Here is an 18,417-nt window from a genome sequence, read left to right on the forward strand (position 1 = left end):
TACAACACTGTAACAAATTCTTATAATTTTCAAGCTTCCTAGGAAAAGGGAGATATGGAATGGAAAGAAGAGATCTGTCTAAAGGGTTGAAAGATTATGGTAATTGTTTTTTCTAAATTACTTGGACTAATCTGGCTTTGGGAGGAAACAGGAAAGTTTGCTAATCTAATCAAAATAAACTTTAACTAATAGTCTTAGTTTTCATCATTTTAATTAATGGACCAGATATTTTCCTCAATTTGGAACCCAAAGAAACTTTAATCTACTTAGTGATGGTAAATTTAACAATAAAAATTTAATTTCCCCTCCCTCGATGATGTCTTCCTCCAAAGCTTAGCTGCTTTAATGAGTAACGTAATTGAACTAGGAAACTCAGGAAGCCTCACATGCTTCCTGAAGGGCACAGATTGGCAGATTCTTAGTTCTTAAAATTATAATGTGAATGTGAATTTTCTTTCTTTAGTTTGCACAAATAAAAATTAATAGAGGCAAGTTTGCATGAATTAGGTAAATTTCATCACCATAATTATCGAATACTTTGGAATACTAAGTAAATTACCCTTCAACAATTTCTATATATTGCTTTAAAATCCACTTATACTGCTCACAAAAGTTATCCTAAGAAAAATGTGATTAAAAAAAAAACCAGCCTGATTCATATGATAAGAAAATTTTGGAAAATTGAAGGCCTTTTAGGTATCAACAGAAATGGGAAAATACTTTTTTCTTTTTTTTAAAAAAAAGGCTAACTCATTAAATTTTCAGTAGAGTGTTAGCCTCTGCGTTTATTAATATCTCTTTTTAGGCAGACTGATTTCACTACTGACAAAACAGTAAAGACACAAACACAGCTGGAAAGCATGAAGCGAAGAATGAAACAGCTCCACTGTGACACTCAGCACAGGATTCATGGAGATGATAGATGGCAGATCGCATCCTTCACATGAGTAGTATTTCATGGTATTGCGAGTACTACTCACAAAAGCCCTTCTTAGTAATGGAGAATGTGACATTTGCAAGGAAGTGCAAGTGCTTCAGTGTTAATACTGTTTGTTAAGAGAATTGTGACTACTGCCCATACACAGTGCAAAACAAATCCAACTGAAAGAAGTTACACTCCAAAGGACACTTGGTAATATTCAGCCACTACACTCTATGTAGAACAGTGCTCTTGCCACAAGGCTTTGGCTCAGCTGTGTTCAAAAAAGTTACTGATTTTCCTGTGATAACTTCAAGAGTCATGCACACAGTCAGCTTTAGACCTGGTCTAGATCTTGGTGAATCTGATTAGAGCCAGGCTCTTCTACCATATGGTTTTGTAATGCGGAAGCATTGTACACACACACACGCCATTACCACATTAGTTCTTTTCACTGTCCTACCTCTTGGCCCTCTGTTCTTAAGAGTCACAACAGGACACATTTTCTCACCTGTTTTTAAGTATTTCATTTGAGCTGCCCTAGCCCCTCGTGCTCCACTTAGCTGCATCAGGTGCGTACCTATGGCGGCCAGTGAGGGGGGACCAGGCCAGTGGTCTGTTTCAATCTTTGGTATCTCGCTGGGGTCTGGCGCCTGGGCTGCTGGGAACTTGGAAAACTTGATGATGTCTTCTGAGGACTTGCTCTGTGCTGCCGAGGCAGCTGCATCTAGGTGGGAACCAGGGCTGCTTAGCTGCCGGCCTGCGAGGCAGTGGAGGTACCAACCCCACAGACACGGTTTTCTTATTCTCTGGCAAAAGCTACAGCTCCACAAAGCTCTGGTGATCACCATGAACTGCTGTGCAGCTGCTTCTTGATGACACTTCAATCCATTTTCCTTATTTTAGGTCAGAAGCGAAGCCTCATTCTACATGTGAAAAAACTTGTTCTAAAGCTCCATATGTCTACTTAACTCTAAATGAATGAAATTAAACAAAACCCCAAACTGATTAACTCAGAATTTAATTCCTAGGTTGCACCACCTGTATTTCAAGTGCTCAGCAGTCACATGTGGTCAGTGGCTACTGTTTTGGACAGCACAGATATAGCTCATTTCCACAATCATAGGAAAGTACATTCCTAAGTATTCTCTAAGATGCACTTAGAATTAGAAAATTTGAATAATTAAACATCTGAATTAAAAATTAGAAATTAAAGAGATAATTAAAAGCATACAATGTCAGTGCACTGTGGTTATTAATCTTTTAGAGGTGGTGGGCTTTGACTGTTTGAGCCAGAAGCCATGAGTAAATTAGGCCAATTATTCTAATCCTTATATACTCCGTCATCTGTGTATAAGCATTGGTGTTTTAGGAGACATGAAATAGGGACTCCCACATCCAGCTTGCAGGAGTTCAGCACTATGATTTAGCAATGTGTGTTTCTGACCACCCTCACTCACGGGTGCTTTCTTCCAGGGCTGGTGTATTCAAGTAAGGCAACCAAAATATATACAAAATACCAAAAGCCAAACTAGAAAGAATATTAGTTCACAAAGTTCTTACTGGTTATCCTTAAAGCAGGCATCACTGGTTTAGAGCCCTAAATAATTAGAGTTGGAGCAAAACAAACAAGATTACCCTCTGATTCTGGCTAATTTACCAACTGGTTGGAGATGTTATTAATATTTAACAGTTTCTTAATAATGCTTTCTTTTTTTTTTTCTTTCTGGGCTTTTATTTTAAAATCTGGAAATCATCTTTTTGACTCTTCAGTTCCAATTTTTCCATTTTCTAGTAACCTTCTGAGTCTCAATTTGCTTAAACAACTTGACAAGGGAGAACCAGTGATGGGGGAAAAAATCTTGGCCAGGCAAGGCACAGTATTTCTCATGAGGAAAGCAATCTGTTTAAGAAATGCTGATATTAATCCCCATGCTAAAGATGGACAAAAGATGTTAACATAGGAGAGACTAAAAGTCTGAATTACAAAAAAAGTGATTTAATGTAAATTTAACATTTCTCAAATGCGTAAAGGCAGATAACAGTTGGGGCCATGAGGTCTGCTTGGTGTGGACTGGCAATCCTGCATTTGGGACAGAGTGTTGCTTTGGCTGAGCTACTAGTAATTAATTACAACAACTGAAAGACTTCGAAGTAAATATCCTGGAGAGAAGCCAACTAATTCCTCCCAAGCAAAGTGTAACACTACCCAATATCCTTAAATCTTAATTGTTTTATTATTTTTGTTCCGAGTAACAGGGCCTATTTTAATATTTTTTAAAAATCTCAATCAAACTGAAATCTTACTCATAAACAAAAAAGCATGACTTCAAACAGTACTTACGGATTAGAATTGGTGAAGTCAGTAGTTAAACATTCACATGTTAATGAGTGTGTGGGAAGACATTAAACCATAAAAAACAAAAACAAAAGCAATGTTAAACTTAAAAATGCAAGCAAGTGATGTAAAACTGAAAAATAATGAAAGAAAAAAAAACCCACATGGCTTCAGAATCATTACAATCCATACTTTTTCATTTTCTCCCTACATTTTCACCTAACATTTTTTTTTTTTTGGTGTCATTGCCAACTTTATGCACTTTCATAGCATCCTAAGTGTTAATGACTTGTTAATATCAACTAGATTCTAAAAGCAGCCTTCAAATTTCCAGTACAATCTGTGAGAAAACTGAAGCCCAGAGGAATTATGTCCCTACAACCGAGCCATAAGGGTAGGGAAAGAGATCTAGACAAGCACCTGTCTTAGCTCATGCCCTATCCACTGCACAGTGCAGACCTTGGCATGCCTTATAAGAAGCAGGGAGTGGAATAACTAAGCCCATGTAGCCTTAGCCAAACTACTTTTTGTAGGTGGCTCACTTTAACTACTTTTACTTAGTCAAGCTAATTGCAAATTTGGCACATTTTAGAGGTTGGTTAAATGATTTGATGGCAAAAAAAAAAAGTCCTGTTAGGATGCTGGTGGGCTGTTGGCTGACCAATACTTCCCCTTCTCTATGAATGGAATTGTACATGGTTTGATGGGCTCAGAAATAGGCTGGTAACTTCCAGGTGTGCTAAGTGTTCTCCACCCAGGAAGGTTAATATTCGGGTCTTAATGGACCATAAAGGTAACATATACTGGATGCTTCAGTTTGGGTCTCAAAAGCAGTAGTAGATAAGCTTTCAGAAGACAGCAAAGAAGAGTCCAGCTGATTGCTACTTAAAAGCTATGCAGAGGAAAGTGAGTTTTACCATGCTGTTTGTAGATGGGTGGTTTTCGGTAAATGTTGATCCCTTGATCTGTGGAAATGAAAAGCAAAGGTGTGTGGTTATGGGAACTAGTTCTGTGATGAGAAACAAGCAACCAACCAAAGCACAAAACAAACAGAAGACTCTTGAACAAAAATAACCCAGAAGACTAACTTTTGTATTACAAAGATTGAGTTCATTGGAAGAGATTACAGAAATGAGTTACTGTAGACATGTGACATGGAAGTCTTTGTAATACGTCTTAGCATATAGAGAAATGTAACTTATTTATGAGCCATTTATTTCAAACACACACTTCTCTGAAAGTGGGATTAAAACAGGAAAAAATGCAAGCAGTGGAGCCACTCAAATGGTAAGGAAGACATAACCAGTTTGGAGAAAAATCCTCAAACTGCTACTGTCTAGAAATTGAGCTCCCAGTAGATACCAGTGACTCAATTTACCTTTTCAGTTAATGAGGAGAACAGTGGAAAGCAATGTAAAGAAATTAAAAACTGTTTTAAAAATCATAGCAATATCTTTTATGCACAAGGCTGACCCAGTGTGCTGAGAGGATGTGCAAATAAAACCCTTATTTGTGTAGGTTGAATTTTTTTTAAAGGAGGGAAAAAAGAAAAAAAGTGATGTTAAATACTGTTCTTGCATTTACAGAGTACACACTGGATCATGCTACCATTTCACTTGAATTGCAGGTATTCAAGGAAATTCAAGAGGTCTCTGACTTGGAGGCAGTCTTCACATGAAAAATCCCGAATGTAGAACAATCATTGTAAAGTTCAATGAAATTTTTTAGAAAGGCACTCCTAGCTTGGTGGTACCAATCTCATTAAACTTTCCTCTGTTTTATTAAGTTTGCATTGCAAAAGGAAAAAAAAAAAAACACACATATAGATTCCAAATATGTATACTTACATTAACGCGGTGGGTAATTTATTAAACCACTTTCAACAGGTAAAAGAAGCAAAATTGTATTTCTTATGGAAAAATAGTATCATGATGCCTGACCGCTGATCCCACCATTTCTAGCTGAGCCAATCGTAAACAGTAAGATATGTGTTCTGTTTTCCCACTGACTGATGGCAAATTACTATTTATGCTGACAGCAAATGCTTGTGACTACTAGAGCAAAGCCTGCAGCGCCAAGCCTAAATTGCAAGATATTTGTGCAGGCTGTGGAGGTGACTCATCAGCTGTGAACTGCAGAAAGACCCCCCAATGGACCTACTGCTACACCTGTTTCAAAAGGAAAATCCATGGGAAAAACAATAATTAACAATATTGAACCATGGAATGTCACCCTGATGGTACTAAAATAGATTTAAAAATTTAACCAAAAAATAAAACACAGATCAAAAACAAACACACAAACAAAAAACCAAACCCCAAAACACAAAAATAACCCCCCAAAACAAAAACACCTAAACAGAACAACCCAACTCCTCTCCTTCATCCCCGTCTCTTACCTTCTTCAAAAACACTGAGGCCTGGAGATACGGCTCAGTAATACAGTCTTTGCCTAAACTGCATGAAGCCCTGGGTTTGATCTCCACCATTGCAAAAACAAAACAGTAACAAAAATTCGAAAACTTTCAACAGATCTTGGTACCTCACATAGAGAACTTCTGAAAGGCCCTCCAGGTTAGATCCTGCAATTTAGGATTTGTCAACCATGTGCAACCCCATTAATGAGCATGAGAAATGGAGACGAGACGAGATTACAAGGCTACATTCTACACAGTGACAGGACACCGAGACAGACCGTGTCAGCTCCTACCTGGAACATGGAAATGTTTAGGGGCCTGAGCGTAAGTTGGAGTTAGAGGGCGGCTTTCGGGCCGGTAAGGGAGAGGGGAGTTCCGGCCGCTGGACGGCTCGTTGCCTCCAATAAGAATGGAGAAAACAAAATGAGAAAAGGGAGAGCAATAAAGAAAACCAAGCAAGCATAATCAAAATTCAACACAAGTGGAAGGAGCTACATCAGAGAGGGCAAACAAAGGACACAAACTCAGTTTATCAACTTGGCTTGCAAAGGTGGAATCGGGGTTAGTTTTCCAAGGGGGCGATTTGGGTCCACAGGGACTGAGGTTCAAAGCAGCTAGCATCAGATGCGTCATTCCAATGGCATGCGGTTGAAGCCTGTGAGCTGGTGGCAAACGGGTAAGATGCAAGTCCCTTGGGAGGGATGGAGAGTCACTTGCTACTGATTCAGGATCAGTTGTCAATGAATAACCAACCTCCAAGCATGGAGAGGGGTGAGATTTGCAATACTCCTACCCTAAAAGGTACAGGTGCTTCTAGACAGAGGCTGGCTATTAAATGAATTGCGTTTCTCTAGTAAGGGTTAATCTGGGAGCCTCCAAGGTCCCCCAGTTCCTTCCCTTACAAATACAAAGCACCTTCATTGCAGCATAAGTTTCTGTTTTCCTTACTTTGAAATACACAAAGTAACATCAGATCCCCCTCTGTCAGGTACTTGGAGACCACTTACAGCTTTCTCCACCCTCTCCTCCGAGACTGCTGCTCTGCTCTACCAGAGCTATTGATTTTATTACCAATGAATTTCCTGAACACCCATTCTGGATAGGCACTGGCTACTGTCAAAGACAAAAGAGGTGAGTGAAACATAATCCCCATCCTGCAAAGCCTCAGGATCTATCTGCTGAGGCAGACTAAAGACACACACACACGCTCCATGCGAGTAATTACTCAAAGGTATAAGAAAAATGCTAGGACATGAGACACGGGAGGAAAGCTTGCTGGGGCTGGCACCAAAGAGGAAGCTCTGCCAGGGGCTAAGACAGCCCACATTTGGAAAGGCAGGAACACTGAACAAGGATGGTGTGGCAGGGTTCAGGACTGGCCACTGCTGGACAGAACAAGTGTTCTTGGAGGACAAAGTCAGGATGCAGCTGCAGAAGCCTCCAGAGCCACCATCACCCCTCATAACCTCAGCGGGGAACTGCAGGGGTGAACAGAAGTTTCTGCCAACTAGAAAGAGACTAGCTACTGCTCAAATTTATACCACACATCTGGGCAAATATCCTTCCCCAAGAATAAAACAGAAGATGCGGGGCTATTAAAAATTAATGAGTTTTAATGCTAATTACTTTCAAATTGTGACATTTATATATCCTGGGATGCATCTTATCAGACATGATTTACACGTTTTTCCATTCTGTAGGTTTTCTTTTCACTTTCATGATGGTAACCCCTGAAGTGCAAAAGTTTCCAATTTAAAAAAGTCCAATTTATGTAACCATTAATGCTAATAATTTTAAGTAAATAGATCATTAGCAGACAGAGTTCTAGCTAATTTCAAATCACATTTTCCTTTGACCAGAAAAGTATGACAGAGTTGTTAGAGTTCTAAAATGTGTTGAATAGCTGGGCATAATAATTGGAATATCTGGGGGGCTGAGGCAGAAAGAGTGCTGTGAATTCAAGGCCAGACTGAACTATATAGTAAGATATTATTGCAAAAAATACTGAATAGTTTTATTTTGTCAATTTGTACATGTTTAGGTACCCAGAGACCAGATATCTACCAAATGATCAATAATACACTGCAAACATGAGATGGGAACTTGTTATTAGCTCAAATTTAGACTGTAGGCTCTTGGCGGTTATTCTGAAGCTTCTGCCTCTTCTCACGACTCTTTAGCATCCAGCTCCCAGCACTATGTCATAATGTTGATTTGATCTATTAAGCCAAATACTAGCTTTCAAAAATTATGAAGCATTCCAAACTACTCATTTATTAACAAGCTTCACTGACAGTTGGGTGTGGTGATACTGACTGTAGCTCCAGCACTGCAGAGGCTGACACAGAAGGATGGATTCAAGTCCAGCCTGGCAACTTACCGACTGAGCAAGACCTTGGTTCAAAGTGAAAAATTAACGGGGGGGGGGGGGGGGTGTTGTGTTGAGGCTATCGCTCAGTGTAAAAGCACAAACTGCTAATTTATGAAAAGGTGATCTCATTTAATTTTACTTTCCCAAAGAGCAGGAAGTAGCTCACGTTTAAAAAAACTGTACATAAAAAACTGGGTAGGGGTGAGCACGAGCAGGAAGGTTATCACTTGCACTGAGATGCTGTATTAGAACAGCTAAATTAGAACAGGGTCCGCTTTCTCCTCCTCGGTGCTCGGCCTATTGCTGGGCCTAAGTAAGTGCTTAATAAATGTGAATGTATATCCGAAAGAGGTCAACTAATTCTACAGGTGCTTATGGCCTAACTTAGCAAGCACTGCTGCAGAATTAATTATCATCCTCTCCAAACTCTTAATTAAAATAAGCCAGATAGAGCAATGAGATCACAGCAGCAACCCCCTTTACAGCTTTCTCATTCTATTCATCCTTGGTAGTTTACTTCAGAAGAATCCTTTAATCCTATGAACATTAGAAAATTATTAACAACAACTCATAACTGAAAAGAATACTTCTTGGAGCTTTTCTCAGAAGGCAGCACAGAAAACCTCCCCTTTCTTGCTTTATCTTTACTGGTCTTTTGAAGACGCTTTCTGTGTCTCCTGGCTGCTGGCCACTATTGCTTCTGAATCACACTGCTCCTTGCGCTTAATCCTTCACCTCTCACTGTAGTGACCTTATAACTGATCAGATGAAATTCCATTGAACCTGTTTTGCTAATTATTAACTGCAAAAATCATGCATATGCAAAAATATCTGCATATGTAAGACACAAAGGTTGAAGGTGGTCAGAATTAGACATTTGTCTGAGTATTAAAATATTTTTGTCAATCTGACTCTGCCGCAGGTGGCAGCAGAGGCCCATCCTTTCCCAGGTAAGTTGTGGACATATTTATGTGCATAAATATGTGTACATGTACACAAAGTCTCTGGAAGGCCTCCTGGAGGAGGTGCCAGAATTCCCAATGTATGAATTCTGGCTGAATGTTTTCACAAACTGGGTGTGGCTCTTTTTTCTAACATAAACATCTTATCTTTAAATGATATAACCTTTAACTCCACTCTGGCAGAAAATTTTGAGCTTTAGCTCCTTACTTGGGAAAACTAAAGAATGGAGCATCAGCTGAAATGTATTCAAAAAGTATCAGTATCATCATCATCAACATCATCATCATCATCATCATCACTGCTGCCATTACTCATTAGCCTGGAATAAGATACTTCTAAAAATGTATACTAATCTATGCATAACTGTGTATGTGTACACTCATATATCACATGATAGTGCACATATCACACTTATAGTTGTTTTGTCCCTTAGATCGGTCCTTGGGTTGAGTCATCCTAAATTTTTTAGTGACCTTAGCTACTATGATAAATTAATCCCATATTTATATTTCTTGGCCTTAAGTTTTAGCTTCTTGCCCATTACCCTAATAGGGCAATTATTTTAGTACTTGAGAGATCAATCATTTGCTGGGTTCTCACTGCAAATATGAATTCAAATGCCTTCTTCAATTTCATTCTTCTTGGTACCACAAGAGCCTGAATAGAGGTGGAGATGTATGATTCTGTAGCTAAAACTGCTACAGCATTGTCTGGCTTTCAGGACCATGTGCTTATATTCCAAAAATATAAACATGCATTTGCAAGGGGCCTTAAGGATGGCAGCATCTAGAATATTTTGTGACAGAGTTTCATATTACTGGGCTTTCAGCAATCAGAGGGCCTAAAACTCCAAAAAGAGGCTTAAAAATTATTTATTCAGTAATACTGAATTTGTGTTTGTATCATAGTAACTCAAATCTATGGCAAATAGCAACCATTTCTATCAAAGAGACTTAATCTAGGTCATCTTCCATTCACAAGTCAAACTTAAAGGAAAAGGAGCCCATTAAATGTTGCACAAACATAGTCCAGAACAAAGTGAAAATAGTTTTTGCAAATCTTTTGGCATAAGTTGTCCTAAAGGCCCAACAATGACACACGATAAAGATCAAGGCTGCAAGGAAGGTTAGAGAAATAAAAACACGAACCTTAAAACCAGATGGGTGCCACAGGGAATGAATGGGGAAGCCAATGAAGCAGAGAGATGGCCTGTGACATGCATCTTAGTTGTGCCCCACGCAGGCTCCTCAGCTCAGTGAACCCCAGGGGGCTGGGCCACATGCATAAGAAACAAGGACCAGAAGTGTACTTGGATCACAGAGGCTGGGCTTCCTGCTGCCAGGGTGGCAAGGGCCCTGCTGCTTCTTGTCTGAGATGGTTATCCTACTGTGAATTGATTCCCCAGCTCACATCCATTTACACAAATAACTGCCCTATGAGATCACAAGTCAAGCTCCAAGGTACAAAGTAAATGTGCAAATCAGGGTCACAGAAGAACCTAGGTGCTGCTGCCCCATTTGAAAGATCCCTTGTTTCTATGTCTCAAAGGGCTGTAAATTTCCTCCATTTTGAAATTTCCAAGTGCTAGAGAGGTCCTCCTTGAAAATGGATATGCTTTTCAAAATACCCAAGAAGCGATCCCTTGAAAAAGCAGCATTCATCCTTTCAAAACCAGTAGGTTTCTATAACAATACCTTTATACATTTTTAGGTTAGCAAAAAGTTCCTTCAGTTAAAAAAAAAGCTTGTACTGTTACGTGTTTTTAAAATGTACAGCAGAATATTTTATAAGAACAAAATATAGGCACATATCCAGTTAAAAAGAAAATGAAAGGGAGATCGTTGGCTATTTTTGAAAGTGTAAGTTAAGGGTCATTTTAATTCCTTTTGTCCTAGTGGTTTTTGTAATTTCAACTCATGATATCTGCATCAAAACTTCACCATCAAAGAAAACAGAAAACAATGTGTGTCTACATTTTAAACAATATACCATGGCACACAGAGGTACTATAATTTCTATAACCATTTGATATTTTTGCTATAAAGTAAAAAAACTGATTCTGTAATATAAATGAATAGGTCTTTTGGGGTACTAGCATCAGTAAAAATGCAATTTTCTGGTTAAAAATAGATGTAAAATAAAAGATTGTTTTAAAAATTCTATTTCATGGCCGAGTGCCTTTGGTACTCACAGGACTCTGAGACTGAGACAGGAATATCCACTAGCCATTTTGATCAACTGGTGATCACAATTAAGAGACACCCTACTTCTAAATGAATACATAAGGTCGAGAATTTAGTTCAAGGGTCCTGGGTTCACCCCTCAGGCTGCCTAAGGTGAACAAGCACTCTTGGGAATAAGAAGGACTGGGGTTTAGTCTGGGTGCTGCCTCTTGCTAGCGGGGAGCCTGTGGCCAGTTATAAAGTGAGACCTCTGCCCTTCTGTCTTTCTGCTGGGCCCGTTTCCCAGGGGTGCTATGAAAAGCAAATGGGAAGATGGGATCAGAACTGCTTCAAGAGCCTCACGCTGACCAGGGTGTACCATGCACTAGGGCTCGTCACCTCACACCGCTTAATGATGTAGGACCCAGGCCTGTCCCTTCCTGTCCACAGACAATGCAAGCAATACTCAAAAGGGTAGCAACACTAGGTCACACAGCCAGCAAGTGACAGAGACAGTATTTAAGTCCAAGATGCCAGTGTCACTAGGCTGTTTCTTCTGTGGTGATTCACAGATAGGCGAAGTATTTTAATCACTGACATTTTGTGCAAACTTTATAAAACTTTATAGGATCCATTATGTGTTTTCATTCTGCATTCTGAAAGATGAAATATAATAACCAAATAAGAAAGCTTACATCCTAATCATCAAAAATGCATTCTTCTCTTTAATGTTAGCAATAACTATAATCAATTTGGCCAAGGGCTTTTATATTAAATTGTATTAAGAATATACACTTTTATTCAATAATTTCTTTCTTTCTTTCTATCTTTCTTTTTTGGTAGTGGGGATCAAACTCATGACCTTATGCTTGCCAGGGAGGTGTTTATGCCACTGAGCTAAATCCTCAGCCCCTATAATTTCTTTAAGACCTTACGAGCATTCTCAAAAGTATCATCTCAACATTTACACGATAAAAAAATTCTCCCGAAATACTAATTAGCAACTAGGTTTTAAATACTCTGTCAAGAATTTTAGAAAGTGCTGTGCTTACCAAAAACATCTGCTAATGGCAAATGGTGTGGGTCTCCAATAAGCACACTGGCGATATTATTTTTGAAGCACAGAAAACGCTGAAATAGCACATTTGTAAAGTAACTGCATACTGAAAAGTTCAGTACATCTACACTGTAGCATTTAGTTGCTCAAAAACCCTAGTGAGCTAAAAGAAACCACCTGGGTAGACTGAGAGTCCAGGAACTAGAGCAACATTCTGGCTACTTCATAAATGCATCAGTGAGGGAGCACTGGGTGGCAGCTCTTAAGATTGTGATTCGATTCATGGTAACGTCTGTGCTTGCCTCCCCCTGCTAATTTTGTTGGTTAATTTAGCTCAAATTAAGACTAAGGAACAAGCGGGCATCCCTCTGGGAGCTCATACTTAATTTAAATTATGGCCTCTCCATAGCTTCTTGGCTTCCCCACAGGCGGAGAGAACTGGCTCAGAAGCGTTTAAGCAGCAATGAAGAAAACAACAGAAATGTTATGAAGGGAAGAGGGCAGAAATGTGAGGCAGGAACAGAAAACTCTTCTCCATCAGATGGAAATCAGGACAAATCAAAAGCAAAGTGCTCTGAGAATTGGCTCAAAGAGAGAGACTGAAGTTAGACTGTCACAGATCATTTATATGCTGCCCAAACATGTTACCACAGTAGCATGGCTTATCACCACTGGCTGGCTTTTGGGCATTCATTATAAATACCACTGTGCTTAGCTGAGACATCTTCCACACTAAACCCCGAAAATACACCAACTACATATTTTGCTTTTGATAAAAAAAATAAATAAATAAATAAAGCATGCTTTTTTCCTAAGTGGTAGATGATAAATTTTACAGTGAAATATACTTTCTGTTTCTTCATTGAGAGCCCTTAGAAATGACACATCCTTCAGAATGCAAGACACAGTGCCAGTTCTAAGGCCATCTTTGGGTTAAGTCATGACGCAAGCTGGCATGCTGATGGGTCAGAAGCTCGGTAGCAGGAACTGTTGGAGATACACCTTATTAGCCTTGCCAGGGTGCTAATAAATCTCCAGTACAGGGAGCCTGCCGAGGCCTGCCTCCTTACCTTTCACATGGGGGAGGAAGTGGTGTCTGAAGGGGGGGTTGGGACGGGAGTCGCCGTGGGCGGAGCTGAAGCTGCTGGTGCGCAGGTGAGACAACCTCTGCACACCAGGAGACAAAAGCTCTGTGCCGCAAGGATCGGGCAGGGCGAGGGGAAACAGAAAAGAACAGAAATTAACACAGGTGCAGGGAAAGTGGCCTTGTTCCAAGGGAGGAAAAAAGAGCGTTAATCAGGAATCTGAAAAAGGAGGAAGGAAAAAGGGTTACAAATGCACCCTTGGACAATGAGGCGACTTGGGGAGAATCTGCAGATAGATCAGGGGGACAGAGTCGCACTGAGAATAAATGGCTGTGGTGAGGAGGAATGGCCCTCGGGGCATTCTCTGGTAAGACAACATATCATGCAGGCTCAACAAAAGCTGTTTTTTGAAAAAGCACTAACAAAACAGAACCCTCTGATACACAAATAGAAATGACAAGCACTTCAGGAAACTTGCAAAGAAGTACCTATAGGGAAGGGTAGGTTTTTTTGGTCTTTTTTTTTTTTTTTTAACTGTACACCTATCCCTTTGAAAATCATTTTACTCTACTTACATAAAAGAAAACATGTTTGCATTCCACAAGGGACAAAGCTACATACAGTCCCGACAGCTGTGCACGGAAATGCTGGGGAAGGATGGACCAGTACAATGGAACTCAGACCCAGAAGATGGAAATCATCGCCTGGTATCTGGAATTTAGTGGGCAACACTTTGGAGTGTTGCATATGGATCACAAGGAGGATGTAAGTTTACCAATGGACGGGTAGGCCTCAAAAACTACTGTAAAACCTAATACTTGGTGTCACGCATATACATAAGACCAATGAGAAAGCACAGTGTTGGCATCAGAACCATGACTGGGATGGAAACTTCCTACTGCTTGCTAAGGACAGGAGCTCTTAGGAGAAGCAGTGTGGCTTGCCAGCCACTCGGTACAAGCATATCACCTAGAGAGACGGTGGCTTAAATTGAACCCATGTCAGGGCACGAATAAAATCAGCAGAGCTGTGCATTAAAAGGAAGGAGATATCCTGAAAACTTGGGTTTAATAAAATCCAGTAGATACTAGTTAATACATACATATGTACACTTGGAGAAATGGATACATTATGAAAGGATACAGTCTTTTCAATCTTTTGTGTTAAATGCAGAACTTTAGGGAGAACATTGTAGCCTTCACATTGTTGATTTCTTTCTTTTTATTTCTTGTACATTTTATTAAAAAGTTAACATTGAGTGAATTTGTTCTCATCAAGCTAGTCAGAAGCAAGAAGCTTAAAATGAAGTCTTCAGAGATGTGTATCATTACTATGTTTGTTTACAGGTTAAAATCCTCCCTGTGACTCTTTCTGAAGAAAGCCTGGATCTGTCTAGGGATATCTCCATCCATCTGCCACCCACACATGACCCCACTGAGGGACACAGGGGTGACATTCTCTACAGATACTGTCAACTAATGTCTCCTAACTATGTAACATTCTCCATGGCAGTACATCCTTGAAGTTTTTATGTTCTCCAAATCTGATTCAAAATCCTATGGCTGGAAGTTATCTCAAAAGTTACCTAGTACAACCCTGCATCTTCACTGTGTCTGGACACAGGGATTATAAACAACTGGTCAGTAAATGGTTAATACTAGATTTTAGCTGATATTGATCTGCCTAAAAAGGACATAAAATTTTATTTTGGAAATCTTCATTTTAAGTCTCAGAGCGATGAGATGTTCACCATAGGGCAAACAATATCATTTGTTTTTAGCACTTCACTATCTAAATGTAATTTAATAAATCAAAATGAAAATAGCCACAACAGGACTGATAGATCAGGAAAAGCCATAATACATAATACAAGTGGCTACCAATTTTCATTTTGTTCTGGGAGCGGAGTAGAAATGCTTAGCAATCAGATTTTTCAGTAGACTGTCAGTGAGGGAGGAGGAGTCACACACACACACACACACACACACACACACACACACACACACACACACACACACACGCAATAATGCAGCTTATTATGCAGAGTGGATCCCAGGATCAGCGGCCCTTACCGGGTCTGTGGAAATGCTGGGGTGAGCGTGACGTAGTCGGAGTGTAACTGTGGCGGCTGTACACAGGGGAGTTGATGGAGCCCTGGCTGGTGGACCGGTGGATCATCCGATCCCGAACATCCTGGTAGCTCTGGAGATAAAGTATGAGAAACTATGAGCACAAAGCACATCAGCTGTAGCATTTCCCAGTGAAACTGTCCACAAACACTGCTGAGAAGCGATCATGTCTGGTTTTTTTCATTGGGGGTTGTTTCATAAATATGTATACTGGCCAGCATTAGGTGGCTATTGCATTTTGGTTTCACAGTCCTTGGAACTAAAATCTTAAGATGAAAAATTATAAATTCCAACCCTTGCAGAGATGTGGGAAAGGAGGTAATTCCAATGCACACATTTACAGTATGTTTCTTCAGTCTTACAATTATGTTCACCTACACCAGGTTTGCACGTCAGTCTCTTCCTGAAGTAGACTGATGTAGAAACAGACTCCAAGCTGGTGAGAGGCCCATGTTAGGTGCATGGCTAGGACAGGTGGGGTTCTTTTTGGAACTAGGATCCTGACTCTACTCTTGCCCATGCTTGACCACCAATTCACAGCACCTAGAGCGCTGATTTGGTGACATTTTCATTTGATGCTCCAGGACCTGTAGTTGATTTACGGCCAGTAATTCTACTTCTTACCTTGGGAAACACAGGCCAAAAAATAATTTAAAATGATCTTTAAGGAGAATAATTTATTCTAAGACTTTTATATTACCAATATTCATAAAAGCAAATATGAGTACTACATTTAACTAATTGGAGATTAAATTATGACACAACATAATTCAGTGGAATTTAATGGTAGCATGAGTATATCATTTATGTCAACCCAGAAAAGGAGACATTAGGTAATAGGCACAAAAAATCCAAAATATAAAACCATCAACATCAGAAGAACACAAAGAATGCTTCATATGTTAGGAATCAGTTGTCTTCTGAAGTTTCTGCTAGCATAGTAAAAAAGATTTTGAAAGACAGCACCAATAATGACTAAATTAAAACCTCATTAACCAGTTTTGTAAAGTCTAAAAGTAAGGAGTAAAGGAACGTTAGCTATATCCTTAAATTGACTTAATAAATCAAGTGATAACAACAAAACAGTAAGTCTCCAAATGATGTACCTCATCCTTGCAACTGGTCACTAAGAGAAGTTAAAGCTTCCCAATTTCAGCTGTAAATTATTAAAGCAGTAATAGAAATTAATGATTCATAGCACTCAGCTATAAACATGAAAATATTATGGAATTTTTTCCTATTTCAAGTTACAGATAGTCCCTGAATTAGTCTAGTTTTATAATGGAGTACTGAGAAAGATGCTTGGCTTTAAGGTCAGACCACTAATTTTATACCATCTTAAGTAAATGTCCCTGAAAAAAAGTCAGGCATGGTGGGGCGTGTCTCTAATCCCAGCAGTCTAGGAGGTTGAGGCAGGAGGTTCAAAAATTTGAGCTCGGTGGAGGCAATGTAGCTAGTCAGTGATATCTTGTCTCAAAAAAAAAAAAAAAAAAAAAAAAAACCTAGCCAGGATCAAGAAAACTACCAACAACAAATGCTGGAGAGGCTGTGGGGAAAAAGGAACACCCCTGCACTGTTGGTGGGAGTGTAGGCTGGTGCAACCACTGTGGAGATTTGAGGAGTCTGGAGACTCCTCAAAAGCTAGGATTGGAAGTCCCATTTGACCCAGCTATCCCACTTCTAGGCATATTCTCAGAAGAACCGAAAACATCATACCACAGTGATATATATGCACCCATATTTATAGCAGCACAATTTGTAATAGCCAGATCTTGGAAACAACCTAAGTGTCCATCAACTGAGGAATGGATAAAAAAGTTGTTGTATTTGTATACAATAGAGTATTACTCAGCTATAAAGAATGATCACATTGATACATTTATAAATAACTAGACACAACTTGAGACCATACTCATAAGCAAAATAAATCAAACTCGCATGTACATATAGTCTCTGTAGTGTAAGAAATGGTAAGAGTACATAAGAGTTTATGGTAATCATGATTCCCCATTACATTGCTTTGAAGCCTTATAATGTTTGCATTCATTAGTTGGAATGGTTATATCCTGGTTTGATTTTATTATCTGCGATAGTATGAATAGCTATTTTGAAGAAAATAAAAGACATTAGAATAGCCAGTGCTGATTTAATATCATCTTACTTTGAAGTCCTGCCATGCTTTTGTTCTTCTGTTTCCTTTGGTTCTATCATGTATCTATCATGTTCTATCATGTATCTATCATATCCATATCTTATTGGATATTATTATGTGTGATAGGATAAACAAATTTTCTATGGAAAATGAGATAATATAGTAGCCATTGTTCATTCTCTGCCATTTGGTTTTGAAAGCCCTGTGATGCTTTCATTCTCTTGAATGGTTTTATACTGTTTTGTTATGTTTGATAGTATCGTATATGAAGTTAAGCTCAACTATTTCAAAGAAAGAAACATGGTAGTTACTATTAATTATGGGTTGTCTTGTGGGAAAATGCTGTGTTGCTTGTATTGTTCTTATCTGATCTGCTTTGTTACGTCCTCTTTTGTCTTAATTTCTTTAAAATTAAAAAAAAAAAATTAAAAAAAAACTCTTTTGGTGCCAGCAATCGAACTCAAGATTTCACACTTGCTAGCAGGCTCTGTGCTGCTGAACTATATCCCTGGCTATCTCAAAATTAAAAAAATTAAAAAAAAAAAAAACCACAGATGTGAAGGTTCAGATCTTGAACCTCAGTACAAAAAAAAAAAAGGTTCTGCTTATGGATTACATTAGGACCACTGCTGCCAATTTCAGATGAGCTAGTCTGTTAGGGCTCCGATCAGTCAGCTGTAGACAAGGGCAGACAGACAGCTCCATACTAGACAATGACTTTGATCTCCACAAACATTTTCCCCACTACTTAAGAGGCACAGGCTCAGATCACTGGGAAACCACCTTTACAGAAAGAAATGTACTATAGTCCTATGGTCCTATCAT

The 18,417-nt window shown here is 39.2% G+C and overlaps 1 protein-coding gene across 15 annotated transcripts in view; it reads right to left on the bottom strand.

The window, feature by feature from the left end:
• Ablim1 (actin binding LIM protein 1) overlaps positions 1-18,417 on the bottom strand; it is a 291,033-nt gene that overhangs the window by 12,812 nt on the left and 259,804 nt on the right. For 4 of the 15 annotated variants that reach the window (XM_063244790.1, XM_063244780.1, XM_063244784.1 and 1 more), the window contains 6 exons: positions 15,384-15,513; positions 13,297-13,416; positions 6,745-6,786; positions 5,967-6,071; positions 4,175-4,222; positions 1,500-1,646 (listed from right to left, as the gene is read on the bottom strand). In XM_063244790.1, the coding sequence (XP_063100860.1) occupies positions 1,500-1,646; positions 4,175-4,222; positions 5,967-6,071; positions 6,745-6,786; positions 13,297-13,416; positions 15,384-15,513 (592 nt within the window). The remainder of the gene's footprint in view (positions 1-1,499; positions 1,647-4,174; positions 4,223-5,966; positions 6,072-6,744; positions 6,787-13,296; positions 13,417-15,383; positions 15,514-18,417) is intronic. The other 11 variants (XM_063244793.1, XM_063244787.1, XM_063244781.1 and 8 more) reach the window with 10 other exon arrangements.

The sequence above is a fragment of the Cavia porcellus genome, unplaced genomic scaffold (genome assembly GCF_034190915.1).
Source record: "Cavia porcellus strain 051 isolate PalLab524CR breed Dunkin Hartley unplaced genomic scaffold, mCavPor4.1 scaffold_2, whole genome shotgun sequence".
Taxonomy (NCBI): domain Eukaryota; kingdom Metazoa; phylum Chordata; class Mammalia; order Rodentia; family Caviidae; genus Cavia; species Cavia porcellus.